Source organism: Merops nubicus, unplaced genomic scaffold, assembly GCF_000691845.1.
Source record: "Merops nubicus isolate BGI_N331 unplaced genomic scaffold, ASM69184v1 scaffold6456, whole genome shotgun sequence".
In the NCBI taxonomy this organism is placed as follows: Eukaryota; Metazoa; Chordata; class Aves; order Coraciiformes; family Meropidae; genus Merops; species Merops nubicus.
The window spans coordinates 29,369-45,422 of NW_008612821.1; the positions used below are offsets into that span (position 1 = coordinate 29,369).

Genomic DNA, 16,054 nt, shown 5'->3' on the forward strand with positions numbered 1-16,054 from the left:
ATATTAATCAGCTTGGAGGTTCCCTTTGTTTAAATTACAAGCAGGATTGGCATCCAGTGTAACCAGCAACCCCAGCACTAAATTGTACCCGCTTGCCCAGGACTGATATTTCACCCAGTGTAGTCAATGGGCACATTCACAATACTGAGCAAGTGTTATTTGTCCTCTCCCAGGCGGTGGGAGTCCCAGACATGCACTCCTTCTGTGTTGACTCCAGCCAAATCTCATCTCCAAGTTACATGACTCACTTTACATCCCACCACTCGCAAAAGTCTTCCCTCCTTTGCCTGCTTGATCACGTTTCTCTGAGTGGTTCCACTTTGGGGAGTTAGGGCTTGAACTGAGGGGGTGTTCTGAGGGTTGTAAATGAGGTATGTATGTGTCTACGTGCAGATCTGTATCTACCACATGTCCAAGAACAGGAAACCTTTTGCTTGCTTTTTTTGCCTTTCCCTCATCCTTTTTTACTTTTGCTTATCCCAGGAAGCCTCCTCCTTGCCAAAACATAAGAACACTTTTTTAACACTTTGTCTGATGTTTTTGCTTCACCTGAAAGAGCCAGAACTGCAAATGCCAATATCCTGGTGAAAAAAGAAAGGCTTCCTGGGTTTGTTTTATCCAGCCCATTTCAAAAGGAAATAAACAGGCTAAGTACATTCATAAAAATGCGAGAAACCCACTGTGGGGATTGCTGAATGACAGTAAGACAGGGGCAGAAGTGTCAGGTTTTATACATGCTGCTGTCGGCAGACTCTCAAAAATTTTCCAAGCAGTGTTTGAAATTTTTAGGACTCACCAAGTGCTGACTTTTCTCCTTCAAATGCCTTTTTTTTTTTGGTAAAAACACATAGGAAAATGTTGGCCTGATTAAGAACCAGAATAATAAGAAGAATGTTTCTTACTTATAAAATGTACGGAACTTTATTGCTAGAAAAAGTTGTGAACACAGCTACTTAGTTTGGGGTGAAAATATCTTAAATAGCTTAAGTTAGTTTTCTACACATGACAACATGACTTTCACTTAAACTGATACCTAATTCTAAAGTTAGAATAAGTAAATATCCTAAAGTTAGAAAAATAAAGAAATAAATAATCTAAAGTTAGAATAAATATTCTGAGACTATTTTTGTTTTTCTTGCAGGAAACTCCTAAGAACAGGAGTTAAAAGAAAAATAAGAGTCCTGTGTATGGCTACACTGGACAGCACTTTGTTTTTTGACAGTCTGACTTCTACACCTTGTGTTTTAAATTATTTTTCACCCTTGTTTGTGCTGCTCATTAAGCATAAGAGCATCTAAAGCTACAGATGTTTCCACAACATTCAGGCAGAGGTCTTAAATTACTCTGAAGTAATAATTTGGGATCTACCATGAATTCAGTGTTTTCTGACTTGTGCTGTGTGTGTCCCTAAGCCTCTGGGGCACCTACGAAGATCCAACTGATGTGCTGGTACTGACAGCAGCACAACAAGGACTTAATGCCCTACAAGGTACTTAAGATGGTTGAAATTTCTCTTATTTTGCCTGCAAATATTCACCCCAGAGTAGCATCTGGTAAAAAAGATAAAATTGGGAGGTTTAAGCAGAGAAATAACGCAGGAGGCACAGTTTATTGGCCGCCCTGAAGAAGAGGAAGGCTTCCTGCACTGGAGACCCAGCCAGGAGGTCCTAAGTGGCAAGTGCAGTGGCTGAGGAAGGCACATACACCTCTGTTTTACTTTGAATGCAATGTCCAACACGTCCCATGCCTGATTGCTGCTCGTTGCCTGAGGTTGCATTTCTCCCTCAGTTTTGGCAATGGCTGGAGGACAGTCATCTAGCCCCCATCTGCTGGCCAGCTGCAAGGCAGGGTTCTGTGCACTGTCCTGCAGCATTGCTCATGTTTCTTGCTTTGCTTTTCCTGGACACGGTGGAGCCCAATTCAGCCACATAGCCAGGTATTTGGGAGGGTTTGCAGTGGATTTTGTACAAGCTGAAGAAACAGAACTGAAAGAAAGAACTAAATAGGAAGCTGTTAAAATACTGCTAAATTAAAGAGAATATAACCACCTTATTCTTTCCTATATTTACATAAAGGATAACTTCTAATGCCTTCCTTGCTCACATCTCCTCCTAAGCCCTTTGTTGTGGGAGTGTACTTATTTCCATCTCTTTCTCCACAAACCCTGAAGTAGGTGTTTTTCATCTGAGCTTTTCAATCTTGATACAGTTTATTTCAGCTTTTCCCTCAGCCTGCTCACATGCACACTAGACCCTCATATTCCCAAATACCCCAGCAACTCAAGATGCTTACAGCTGTGAGTTTTTTCATGCCTTGTTTGTTTTTTTTCTTTCACCCTCCAGTTGCCTTTTCTAGTGCCTTTCTCCTTCCCCAGGGAGGTGGCAGTCAGTATAGCACAGTACCAAAGCTGGTTTCCAGCATCTGAGGGAGATGACAAGCCCTTTTTGTGACGGTGTCTTCAGGGGATGAAATGTGCTAACGCAATGCAAATCACCCTTATGAAACAGCCAAATGTCTTGGGACTCCATCCTAAAAATATTACACAAATATGGCTCTGGTGCATTTCTTTCATTTCCTCTAGTCAGGGGCGAAATCATCTGCAAATATATCCGTTTTCTAGCTGTCCTGCGTTATGACACAGCTGGAGTTGGTTAAAATCTAGAGGGCAGTATCTGGCTTAAGCTGATGGGTCTTTGTGCAGCTTTGATTTATTATTCTAGAACAGCCTGTCCCCTCTTCCATCCTGTAAATAGTTTTGTTTTAATGAGAAAACCAGAAAAAGACTGGAATAGCTTTGCTTTTGTGCTCTCTATGTGTAATGTAAAGTAGAGGTCTAGGCATGCAGATTCTCAGATTTCTCTAAATTGAAGCAGTTTCCCCCCATTTATTGCTCTGCAGGCAGGGATGGGTGGCAGGTCATTTCAGGGGAGCCTTTGGAGAAACTTTGTCTTCCTCAGCTTTGTAGGACCCAGAAAGATGGCAAATGGAGGTGTTATTTGTCTTTCTCTAAGCGAAATTTATATTCTCACATTTTAACCAGGAGGCCAGGTAGTTAGTTAAAAGAATATATTTAAAGCTTGTATGGTTTGGGTAATATAAGGAAAGCTTTGGGTAATATAAGGAAAGCTAACCACAGTACTGTTTCATGCACCTTGGTGTGGCCACTGAGCCACTTCAGAGGGTGAAAAGAAAGGAAAAAAAAAATTAAACTAATGATATTGGTATTCAGTTTTTCTATCCAAGTGTAAACTTGTAGCTACCTCCTTCACACAGGACAAGTGCATCCCACAGACAGGAAAGAGTATTGGGACCTTTTGCAGAAGAACCTTCCTATCAGTATCTGAATTGCAGTGTAGCAGCATCTTTTGACTCTGAACCTTCTAAAAAAGTTTTCTAGTTTGGAGCCAGTTTTTCTCTTCGTGAGGGTGGCAATGCAAATCACAGGATGAAGGAAAGCCATGGAAGGCAATATTTTTTGTAAATGAGTATGTCAAAATTGTGGTAGACAAGAGTTAAAAGATGATTTAACTTTACCCTTAGTTATTCTAAACGGATGTTGAAGAAAGAGCCAGGGAGAGGGAGATTTTAATGGAAACCATAATAATAAACTTCGCTGTAAAGTGGAGGAAGCAGGTCTCTTTAGACCGTGGCTCTGGTTCAAGTCAGAGATTACTTTCTAATTCCTGAATGTGTGCCCCTGGTGAAATGTCTGCTGGACGCCGGGTCCCTCTCCCGCAGCAGCTCCGGATGAACTCAGACAAGCTCCTGCTGCCTTGGGAGACGTCAGTGGGTATGTGACTGCTTGGACCTCGGTTTTACAGGGCAAAGAAAAGAAAATCTCTAGTTCTAAGCCATCCTGGCACCTGACTCAAAGGCCTCTGAGGCCAGCCAGGGTCTCTGGATCAGACCTTTGTAATAAGCAGCCGTTGTTTCCAGACAAAGCAAAAAAAAAATCTGATTTTCTTTGGCTTTGAGGATTTGTTGTGTTTCTTTTTTTTAAAGGAGGAAGAGAACCTCAAAGGACGTTTCTTTGTTTTTGCCTGAAGACTGTACTCTTGGCTGCAGACTCTCTCTTGTACTCAAGCCCTGAAGCGCATTTTCTCTTTCCCCCTGCCTCCCTTTTTTGCCAACAGAGGAGACTGGCTACATGTTGCCCTCTGCTACCCCAGGGGAGCCGTGTTCCAGGTGGTGGCAGACATCTACCAGCGGGGCAGAGGGAGGGTGCACAGTGTGAGGCACTACCTCGCTGCTGCTTCCAGGGCCAGCGTGCTCAACGGGACCGGCGAGCGGCTCTTCTACTTCGACCAAGCCTCGGGGTGAGCCCTGCTTGGGTAGCAAACCCTCAGCATCTTTCTCTTACCCATCCCAGCACCTCCTTTCCCTTTCTTGTAGTTAAAAATCAGGCCCATCTATCTCGCATGGCCTTTTCACTGATTCCAGGTCACAGTGGGTTTACGGGCTGGAGTACCTGGGGTAGGTCTATATCTGTATCACCAAGCAGTGATTTGCATTGCTGTTAAGAAAACGGCTGATTTCTTGGCTGGACTTAGCTCCTTGGAGGCATCCCTGCTGCTCAGAGTGCTGCAGGTGTGTGTATGGTGCAAATATTTGTTACAAGCCATTACTTCCCAAAGGGCCATGGAAAGGAGCCTCTTGTGACTGCTGCAGCTCCAATGCTGAGACAGTTTGGGAAGTTTCAACTTCTTCCTCTTCCCACAAAGAGAGATTTCTAAAATCATCACATTCTAACCATTAGCTTTTGTGAAAAAGGGGAGCACTATAGTACATCTCATATTTTGAAGGCATGAAGAGAATCCTAGAGAACTTGCACTAGCTTTATAAGACTCTAGGATACCATTTGTTAAAAAAAATCACAACATATTGCAAAACTGTTTCTCAATCAGCTAAAATAGGGAGGAAAAAAGTGCTTTGTGGTCTAACCTTGAGTCCTAGGATGCTTCACCTAAGTAAATACTTCCGGAATCAATCCACAAACTCCAGATTGGAAAATAAGATGGGATATATTTATTCAGTCAACCATAACATACGAGCAATCAAATCCTGGAATGCCTTCTTTGCTCACTGGCCTCCTTGCTGATGACCAAGGTCTCTCTCATCACAGGGACTGTGAAATAACAGTTTGCTAATTAATCCTCCTTTTCCTGGCTTTTTTTTCTTTTTTTTTTTTAAGTTGTCCTAATTCTGTAAACAGGTTGTTTACTACAGAGTAGCTGGGAAAATGGTTACACGTGTGGGTCTGTGGGGGAAAAGCCATTAGCTGCCCGCAGCCATCTGGACCTGGTACATGCAGTTTGATGGGTCTAACCTAACTTAATTCTGGCAGTATCAGCCTTTTAGTCCTCTGTTTAATTCAGCAGTGATTTTTTTTAGCCTTTCAGAGTACAGAAGTTACAGGATTGGCTTTTTTCTTTTCCTGTTGTTGTTTTTTAGACTTTATTTCATAATGAGTGGGATGTTTCCCCTTCTTTTTTTAACCCCACATGGCAGATCCTTGGAAAGGAACCAAGCTTACTCATTCTTTCTTCCAGACAAATAAAAACAAATACTTAGCTTTAAAAGAAATAGAATGAAAAATCCCTCTAAAGCTCAGGTATCTTTTTGATCCTGGAGCTGAACTGAGCTGTTTATATAATTTCCTCAGCCTGAATTGCAGAATGGACACGATTGAAAACATACTTAGCACAGCCATGAAAAAAAAAGAACTCCAAAGGCCGGAACACCTGGCTGCCTTTGAGCTTTTGTCATTCATGCCTAGGGCTAAGTTCTGCCTGCGGCCAAGCGCTGAAGGGGAGATGCTGATATTTCCAGGCAAGCCTGACTCCTGCCCAAGAGCCTGAACACTTCTGCTGCTCTTTCTCTGGTGGGATGCCATCACACCTGGGGGCAGCGTGGGGTGCCTGGGGCTGGAGGGAGTGTCTGCCCCACATGATGCTTGCCTGGTGAAGGCAGCTGGCTTAGGTGTATGGGCTGCAAGTGCTGCAGGTCTTGTCATGCCAGGATGAGAGGGGAGCTCGACCTGCATCCTTGCAGGACCCATTTTGCAATGGGTGTGCCATGTTACACCAGTCTAAGACAGACTTGGTTGATGATGCTGGGAAATGTGAGGGATAATACAATTTAGCAAGTGAAGATCCTGCCTCTTGGCTTGTCATCTAAGCACACAGTGACTCTGATCCCTCTGCTCTCATTCGTAGGTACCTGTTTGTTCACCTGCAAGCCCACGAAGCTCGGAAAGGACACAGTTACTGCTCTCAGCAAGGCTGTGAACGTGTTAAAATTATGGCACATATGCATCCAGGAGACTCCTGGAGCTGTGACCCCAACCCCTTCCAGGAGAGGCCAGCAGCTGCCCAGTGCCCTGTGTCCCAGCATCCCGCTGGGCCATGCAGGGCATGTGGGGCCCCACAGGTACCCACCATGTGAAACAGCATCTGAGGCTATGCAGTGCATATGCAGCCACGAGGTCAATTAATTTTCACAGCATATAAGGAAAAGCCATAGAGAATCCCACTCATGAACCTGCCCCAGCATCATGTAACCTGTATAGCAGGAAGGGTTTTGCTCTGAATTTCTGCAGCTTTTTGTCCTATGCTTCAAAAATAGCCTCAAAGAAATTGCCCAACTGCAAGTATGTGAATGCCCATTCACGGCACCTTTTATCCCCACGTTTTTCTTTTAAAAAGGAAGAAAGGACTCTTGAGACAGCTCAGCTCAGATTAGCTTTGAATTCCCAAGTATGACATTGCTGCTGAATTTCAAACTGAGAAGTAATTCCTGTTAATAGGAATAACTGGAAAATTTGAGCCAGGTTATCTCCTCATTTACTGTAAATGCACTCCACTCTAAATCCTGTAGAATTGTTCATGTTCTCATACAGATCTACACTTGAGATATAGCCAGGTAAAATACATTAAATCAATTTTCTTCTTTTAAACTTACTTAGTGGCAGGGTGACCATCAGAGGTCCCTTCCAAGCAGCATTGCCACGACCCGTTGATAAATGGTGTCTTAATAATGAGCACTTACTCATGAACCAGGATCACAGTTTGAAAAAATACTTTTCCTCAGTTTTGTGTCACATTTATACAAGCATTGGTGTCTGGTGCCGTTTTGTTGATGAAAACCATCTGGCAAGCCAGTTTTTAAGTTTCTCTCTCTGGTGTAATTGCAGGTCGCTGTCACTAGCACACCCTCAGTCCAGTACATTAGGATCCAGATTCAGTCTCTCTGCAGGGCAGACATACAAAACCACTTGACATCCGCCTTCATTAAGGTATGTCATGTTTTACTGCATTTGAAATGCTGATTAAACAGGGGAAACATTATCTCCAAGGAAAGTTACTGCAAAATCTTGCCGAGCCTTGGCAGAAGGAAATGGGAAGTTCCCCTGGAAGAGGCAAATGCATTGTTCTCCCGTACAATTAACTCCATTAAAGTCACTGGGAGTTTATATTCTATTCAGATGAGGATTTGAGCCCTTAGGGGAAAAAAGGCATTTTTTCACCTCAGAAGAATTAACACCACCACTCTAATGTAGTGGATGGGGGGAAACACACCACAAGTCATTGTTTACAAGGGATGTGGGGGGAAACAAGTTTCTTTTTCTGACTTTTCTCTGCTGGCATTGCACTAAAAGATAAAAATAACTTTTTTTTCATTACTGAAGGGGTTTTAGAGCTGTCATGTTGTCACTGCTCATGCCTTATGTGTCTGTCTAGATGGTGAAGGGTGACTGAAATTATTCTTGCAAGGACACTGTCCAGGCTCACATGTCTGTGTGCTACTGAATTCTGTTTAATGCTAACAAATGCCCACCAAAGCTGGTACAGTACCCTTAAGGAATTTGAGCTTCCAAGATTTCTTGCCGGATGCACTGGCTGCATCATCAAAAATGTATTTGAAACCCTTAGGAAGCAGGTTTTACTGGAGGCAACATTCTCACCCATGGTGAAGTGCAAGAGACCTGCCTGTGTGCAGCACTCATGGGACAGGCATAGTAACCTCAAAGCTTCTCTGCCTTTTCTAAAGCTTTATTGCAAAGTATTTCTTTTCAGAGGAAGTTTAATTTCTGACATGTGTACTCCTAGTTGAAGTAAAGGCTGGACTAGGCAAATGATAAAGATTAATGTCTAAGGGAGGTTTCTTACCCTAAATCTTAAAAGATGCAGGGAATTTTGAAATGAAGTGAAGCAGCCCTCACTAGCAAAGCACATTTCGTTCTTGTTTTGCTGAATGAAATGCAAAAGTCAGAAATGTTTTAAGCTTGATAATCCAAACTCCCCCAAGGACTGAGTGAGCCAGGGGCAGTGGAGCCCTGCTGCAGCTCCAGCGGGGCCACATGAGCCCTTCTGGTGGCTCCTCAGTGGGTCTGCAGCATGCAGATAGGAGCAAGACACACAGCAGGGCTGTTCCTTTTGCCAGTGGCTCATGTTTAGGTTGGTTTGCAGTGGTGGTTGCCCTCTGCTCCATGTCTATCCAGACTTTGATGCAATTCCCAGGCTCAGGAGTGTGAGACAGCCTGGACCAGGCAAAAGATCTAGTCTGTCTTTGCTCCTCCTCACTCCCCTCTGTTCACCTTGGCCCAGACATTCATGTTTCCTTTACCCTTGACCTTCTATTGCATTCAGCATCCTCCAATGTCTTGCAGAAGCCACTTTTTAACACTTGGCTCCCTCATTCAGTCTGGCCTTATATGCCCTGGAGACATTGAGATGTCTCAGATTGATGGGATGTAGCCGAGCTCCCTGGTGCCTGTGGGCTTTGGACAACTGTGTGGATTACAGTGGCATGTTGTGTATCCTGAGCTCAACTTTCTGACAGTCTGACCTTGATAGGCTGTTACTTTCCTTGGTGCAGGTTGTGTCCTCCCAGTCTAGGCTGTCCCCTGGGAAGAGGCTCCAGTGCTGGGCACCTCAGAGAGCATTTGTCTTTCGAAAAAGTATCGTGGCACATCCTGAGAGGTGTAACCTGGGGAAGGAGCCCAGAAAAGGAAGAGGGTAGAAAAAGGAGGAGAAAAGGGGGAGAGTAGGAGCCACTTGTGCTACAACTTCTTTGAGGTACTGGGGCAACCCTACCAAGAAGGAATATTTTGGTTTTCATATTTACGTTTCCCGGGAAAACAAAAAAAGTCCATGTGCCACCTCTGTTCTCCTATCTGCTGTCTCAGCACCTTTCCCTTGCTCTGTGGTCAAATCTGCTTCTCCAAATGACAGTAACTTCCCCCACATGGAATGAAATTGTATAAAGACTGAACTAAGCATTTTATTCCCAGTATTCTTGGCTTCCCAAATGTATCTCCTAATACACAAAAGATGCTGATGACCTCGTGTCTCATGGGCTTTGTACGCTAAGAACTAAGGGTTTTGCTTCCTCGTGCCATGGACCATCCATCAGTGATGTCGTTTCATCTGTACTAATTATACATTTAAAATTACAGGGTGTCCATCCTGTTTTTTGTTGCAGATAAACGACACAGTTTTTCTGCTCAATGGCCGTGGGATATTCTTCGTGGTGCTAGATGCATGTTCAGGAGCAGTTGTGAGTAGGTGGCACTTTGACAGCTACTGGTAAAGACGCTGCCAGTGCAATAACCGATTATGTTCAAACATTTATGAAAGAGAGGTAAGCAAACTACTGAGAGCCCAGTTCATGTAGCAACCCGTGGCTGATAAACAAAAAGAGGAAAATTGCCTACTTTCATAACCAAACCTGTACTCTGAAGAAATCTGGCACAGATTAAATATGTACAAATCCCAAATATCACCCAGATAATTAGAAAAGCAACATCTCTCTCCCAGGTTAGATTAGATCTCCCAAATTAGAGCAGACAGAAACAGTATTTAAAAAAAAAAAAAAAAAAGGCAATTCCTTTTAAATTAACCATTCATTTTCCAGCATGGAGTATTAGATAAGATCCTTGCAATGACAGCTGCAGTCCTGCATGCCTATTCCTGTGTCCAGCCTTTTCCTGGCAGGCAATGATTCAGTTTTCCATTTCTGAAACAAGTTGTTTTCTGTTTACTCTAACTGATTGTTTTTGCCTCTTGTGATGGATGAAATTCCCAGATGTGCCACATTTTCCAATAGGACTTTCTTGGGTGAGCCAATGAATAGACCTGCCTGCCTGTGGGCTCTGTTACCTTGCATGTGTCCTGGCAGTGGTCTGGATCATCTCTGTTTGTGTCTGTCCCACATTCCTTGTGGTTTTATGTGTCGCCACCCAAACACGGAACAACAGAGATTTATAGATAAATTCTTGGCTGCTGGCAGAAGCAGGTCAAATAACCAGAAAACAGACTGTCAGTCCCAGAGGTTTCTGAGCAGTTTGTGACCAAAGATTTGAACACTCCTGAGTTATGATGTCTGTATTTCTGCACATGTACCAAATGTGCATGAAGTGACAGATATCCATACGGTGCCTGCACATCCAGTTTGATTTTCTGCTGGGTGGGGTGTTTTGCAATTTGAGGCATCCAGCTAAACGCAACCAGTTGGGCGTGTAATTCGTTGCAGGTACAATGCACTGGGGGCTGAAAGCACATCTAGGAGGACCAAAACCAGACTGAGGCTTGACTGAAAATCAGACCCAGGATACAGATGGTTTCAGAGTCTCAGGACTGCACAGCAACTGAATTTTTTCTGCAGCTGAGTGTGAAGTGCCCCTAAGGGATGTACTTGCAAGCAGTCATTTGTGCTTGTTTTGGTTCCATGTGAAGCACAGGTTTCATTTAGGAACTTTAAACAGAGGCTTAAACTTATGAAAGCTTACATGTGATTGAAATCTAAGGGATTTAAGCATGTTCTTAAGCAAGCTCTTAAGTGCTTTCCTGAATTGGAGCTTAAAGGTCTTGCAGATTCTTAATGAAGTAATATTTTGCAATCAGGCAGTAATTACTGTCCTTCTTTTCAGATCACTTGTTCTTGTGTGCTCTAGAGATATTGCAGAGGTGGTGGGGAGCTCTGAAATGTCTGTTTTTACCAGGTTAGGTTCAGCAAAGCCTATTGTCTTCCACAGGGAAGGTAAGTGTATTTATTCTACCACCTTGCTTTTGCTTAAGGATTACTCATGTGTTTCCCTATCAAAAATGTGCGCATACTTAAAAAGTATTTATCAGTGTATTTCCAGCCATAATATACTAGTGTAACTAGTAAAAACCTCTTGGCTTAGGGATGGTGAGAAGTAGGAGAGTTATCTTGGGGTTTTGACCCTACTTCATGAGTGAGAAGCTGCACACTGCAAATTTTTCATCTTAAAAGGATTTTGTTTTTCTAACAAAAAAAACAAAATAATAATTTGAGAAAGATTTCAACTGCTTTGCAAAGAAAAAAAAATCGTAAACTCAAAAGACCGATGAAAAAGAAAATAGCTTGAAGTCAAATAGGAGCTATTTACTTTTTTGGATGTAAGGAAGGTGAAATCACCATTTTTGGAAAGTTCTCATTATAGTTTTACCTTGACTTGATGCAAGACATCTATTGGTATCATTGTTCCAGGAAATCCATGCCAAGTTTTCTACTGGAAAACTGGGGGCTATTGAGTCCAGGTTTGGCTGGATCATTTGGGTGATAAGGAAAGAGCCAACCAGCTTGATGCTGATTTTGTTTGCAGTCTCTCAAGCAGAGATCAGATGGAGAATTGGCTGTATTTCCAGCTTCTTTTTTTTTTTTTTCTTGAAGGTTTGGGGATATTTTTTTCCCCTACTGCTCTGCTGAACTTTATATCAGTTTCTGGTTCAAGTTTCAAAGCTCATTATTATGACAGTTCCAGGGGTGGACAGCAAAGTCTTCACAGCAGAGACAGTGATTTCACTTCAGTGCTTTTTTTGATTCCTGCAAAGCTGTTTTTTTCTTTCATCCTTTAGAAGTAAAAGTTTGAGGGTTTCTTTTTTGTTTTTATCCCAAAACTTCATTGCTTCATTCTTTCATCAAAGCTCTGAATACTTTTGAAAGGAATTTTTTGATTAAAAAGCAATCTTTTTTGTTTGTTTTGTCAAACTTTATTCCCTGAACTACCTGTGCCACTCACTTGGGCATAGCACTTCTAGGTCATTTGGGGAGCTCAGTTCAGCCTCCAGCCCTGACAGCTCCTAGGGCACAAAAAGCAGCAAACGGGGCCACCGCTGTCCTGGGGAGGTGCTGGTTGGTGGCCATCTCCTTTCTCTGCCACCTCGGTGAGATGCTGGTAACTGGCAGTGGGACTAAGTTGCTGCTTGGACAATCATGTGCCACCCACCCCCTGTTTTGCTTTTCCTAAGGGCAAGGGTGTTCACCCGCCTGTCTGCCCTGATTTCCAGTCTGGGTAATTATGTTCTGCTTCATGAGCTTTCTCCTGCTGATTCAGGTATGCTCACTATTTGACTTCACAGCTCCAAAAGTGGTGGCATGCAGGACTGGTCCGCGCTGGGGGGCTGCGTTTCAGGGCAGGCTGGAGCATTTCTCCCAAGTGCATATTCCTTCTGCCAGGGATAATGCAGAAGAAACCAAATCCCCTTGACCCCAACAGGATCAGGATTTAGGGTCTTGTTGCCTGGTTTTGCAAAACCTTATTTAAATCAGAAGTGTTTACAGGAATGATCTCGATCCAACCAGCTGCAAATAGCCTTGGGAATCTTTGCAATCAAAAGCATAATATAAACACAAGACATTATTATTAAAATGGAAGAATACATAATGCCTTTGTACTTTGTGACAGCAGAGGACCAGAGCAGAGTCGACACAGGGGATAATTCAGGCATAACAGGAAGAAACTGATGTAAACTAATAAAAGAAGGATTCAAAGCGCCTAACTATTTTCATGTAGTCAAATATGAAAAAGTATCAGTCATATAAGACTGAAGAGTAAAACAATAGTCCTGCTAACTGACAGCTGGGAACCTGTCTTAGCTTATTGAAATACCTGCAGATCTGTGGTGCAGTGAGGTTATGGCTTCAGCGAGCCTCATTCCCTCTTTCATCACTCTTTCTCTCCTAAATGTTCAGTTATTTTAATCCAAGGGAAAAAAGAAGGGCTGAGAAGGTTCCGTGATATGTGGAGGGGGTCTGTGCCCTGCTGCTAATGAGTGAACTGACCCATCCAGAGGGTCACTCTCTTTGTGTCTCTTTTTCAGGGAGTTTTGCCATGCTTGGCTATAAAGGACAAGCCAAACCCTCCTGGATTAAAGTCCTTAATCATGCTGGTTATCAGAAAGCTGCTTCTCTACTGCATTACGTTCCCCTGAAGCTGGAAGAATATCAATGTCCAACTAATGCTGATGAGTCACTAAAATTTGCTTTTTCTGAGAACCATTCATAGCACATCTCTGCAGAGGCTGCAGCACCCTGGGATTAGCACCGCTGGGGCAACACCAGCCTGGCAAAGCCTGTCGCTGTCACCAAAACCTGCTCTTGTTCTTATGGGATTGTACCAAATTGATGGTATTCACTTGTATATTTTATAACTAATAAACATATTCTCATCTTTCCCACTGTGGTAGAGCTTTATTTTTCAAGCAGTACCTCACAGGGCAGAGTAGGAAAAGCCTGTGGGCTACTTTTCCCAAAGAAAAGTATTTCAACATATTTCCAATTTGGTATCAAAAGGTAAGTTTTAAAGGCAAGAGCTTGCTCTCCAGTATAACAGAGACTGAAAACGAAATTTGGCGTGGAAACTTTAGCAACATTTGGGGAAAGAGGTGAACTTCAGCAGAGGTAGGGAATTCTCCCTTCGGTCTTGTTTTCCCTCCATTAATGTCTGATTTAAAAAAAAAATAAATCTAAGTGTCCATCTGCCGTGGCATCTTGGGTGAACTCAGTAACATATGCTTGGTAAGCATGCAGGGATCTTGCGATAGTATCATCTAATCAAACTGAATAGTGTGCAACAGGGAGGTATAAATGTGTTTCTGTCTGTAGCTAACGACTGGTGAAATGCTGTTTGTCCAGATGATGTGAACATTTAATTAAAGACCACAGGCATAAACCCCAGGATAAAATATGTGCTGCGTAGGGTAAGGTCCTGGGTTCCTTTCAGAAAACACTTGTATTGACTTTCTGCTCCCATTGAGGACTGAAATACTGCCAGTATTCGTGGCTAATTCTCTTTGATTTTTTTGTTTGTGCTGCTGCTTTTTGAAGACAAAAATAGAGCTTTGTATGCAAACTGAAAAACCACCGATGACCTCACCGACTGCAGTTTAAGTACAAAGTTGCCCAGAAATGATGACAGACTCATTTTGGTTTGAACGTGATGTTACTTGGTGACAGCAGTGAAGGGGCAGGTGATTTCAGGCTATCCATGTCTTTGTCACATGGCTTACTCAAACAGGTAGGTGAAGGCTTTGTTACTGATGTCCCGTCATTTCTCTGGAATTCTCAGAAATGGTCAAACAAGTCGCTACAAGGAGAGGTTAGTGTTTTGTTGGCCAGACTTATGCTCCCTGGTGAGTTAGTTGCTCTGGCATCTGCACTCTGGCTGATATCGTGCCTCTGAGTGAGGACTGAGCTCCTCAGCTGGGACGCTGGCCTCCATCAGACACATAACCACTCGTTGGTCCTTGGACGTGGGGTGAGAGGACACCTGAAAGGTTTCCAGGCAGAGAACAAGACCGTGGCTCCATCTTCACACCAGGTAGGAGCTGGGTTTGGCCAGGGGAGAGCTTCTGGCTTGCTAGACTGGGGAAAAATTGATGTTTCTCAGTAAAGGTAAGATAGAGAGTGATGCACAGGATGTCTTGGGCCTGTGCTGGCTCCTGTGGGGAGCGATGGAGACTGATGTCCTCGGTGTGGATGAGAGGTGGTACAAGAGCCCAAGGGGCTAGGACTGACCATCTAAGGAGCTCCCTGAAGTCCTTTTTGAACTCCTATTCATACCTAATTGTCATGATTTCTGAGGCTGTGCAGGGGAAGAAAAGCAAGATGTTTTTGGCTTGTGAGCTTAATCCCAGCACTGGAACAACTACTTACAGAGCAAGCTTTTAGCTTCTTGGAGATTTATTTGATAATCTGTGACAGGTCCAGACCCTGGATCCCAATAAAACTTTGCAGAGCTCTAACCCCAGGCTGAGACTAAACAACTGGCAAAGGAAGAGCCTGGTGAAGGAAGGAGAGGAATGTGCCTAAACCTCTGAAAAAATTCTATTCCTCCTCACGCCCCAGAAGGAGAGCAAATGGCAAATGTCTTGGAGAGGAAGGCATGGAGCCGTGGCAAGCCAGATGCAAACAGTAAAGTACCACAAAAGCAAAAAGAAAAATATTTACATCCTGACGCAGTTGTTTGTGTAGTTAAAAGCTGTAGTTTGAAGAGGATTCAGGATGCTGAGATCCTCTTCAGCCACTGCACACACTTTCATTACCTTGGGAGGGAAAAAAGGCTTCAAAACCAGGGACGCTCTGCAGAGGGTTCCTCCACACACCCTTGGGACATTCAAGACGAGGTTTTCAAAGGCTGCTGCTAACCTGGCATGCACCAGAAGTCTGTGTGTGTGAAGCTGCAGGGGTAAGTGTCGCGTGGGCGTTGGGTTGGTGGGAAGCTGCTGTGTTCCTCCTGGGGATTTCCTGAGCAGGAGGATCTCCACCCACACGCTGGAGTCCACATGGACTGTGTGCATCTAACCCAGGCATGCTCAGTACACCTAATGCATTCAGGACGTGCTCCTGTCCTGCTTATCCCCAGAGGATTTCTGCAGTGGGAAAACGGTAGTTCTGGCACTCCCTGAAAGCATTAGCTTGGCTATACACTGAGTTACTATCAGCAGCAACAGGAAAGTCAGTGCACCCCAAAGTTCCAGAAATGGGGTTCAGCTTCCTACCACTCTGATGCTTTGAATACTTCATGCAGTGGATGAAGGTTTAATTCAGTGAAACACTGAGCACTTCAAAAGCCTGTGGAACTGGGAGTCAGTCAGACTCGGATGGGTGGAGTGATGTGAATTGTAAATGATTTTGTTTTAGCTGCGCCAAAAACTGCTTCTTTTCCTTTTCAGGGTCTGTAAGCCTCTGGGGGGGGAAAAAAAGTTAATTCTGAAAAAGGAAAAGCATAGCTTTAAAATAACTCTTT

At 43.6% G+C, this 16,054-nt stretch overlaps 1 protein-coding gene across 1 annotated transcript in view; it reads left to right on the top strand.

Annotated features, from left to right (window-relative positions):
* Positions 1–13,312, top strand: part of LOC103774268 (transmembrane protein 2-like) — a gene marked incomplete at its 5' end in the record, with an annotated part of 40,437 nt that extends 27,125 nt beyond the window's left edge. Inside the window, 7 exon segments of the mRNA XM_008941659.1 lie at positions 4,134–4,316; positions 6,216–6,429; positions 7,193–7,294; positions 9,484–9,578; positions 9,580–9,642; positions 10,931–11,040; positions 13,128–13,312. Coding sequence (XP_008939907.1) covers positions 4,134–4,316; positions 6,216–6,429; positions 7,193–7,294; positions 9,484–9,578; positions 9,580–9,642; positions 10,931–11,040; positions 13,128–13,312 — 952 coding nt within the window.
* Between the last annotated feature and the right edge of the window lie 2,742 nt (positions 13,313–16,054).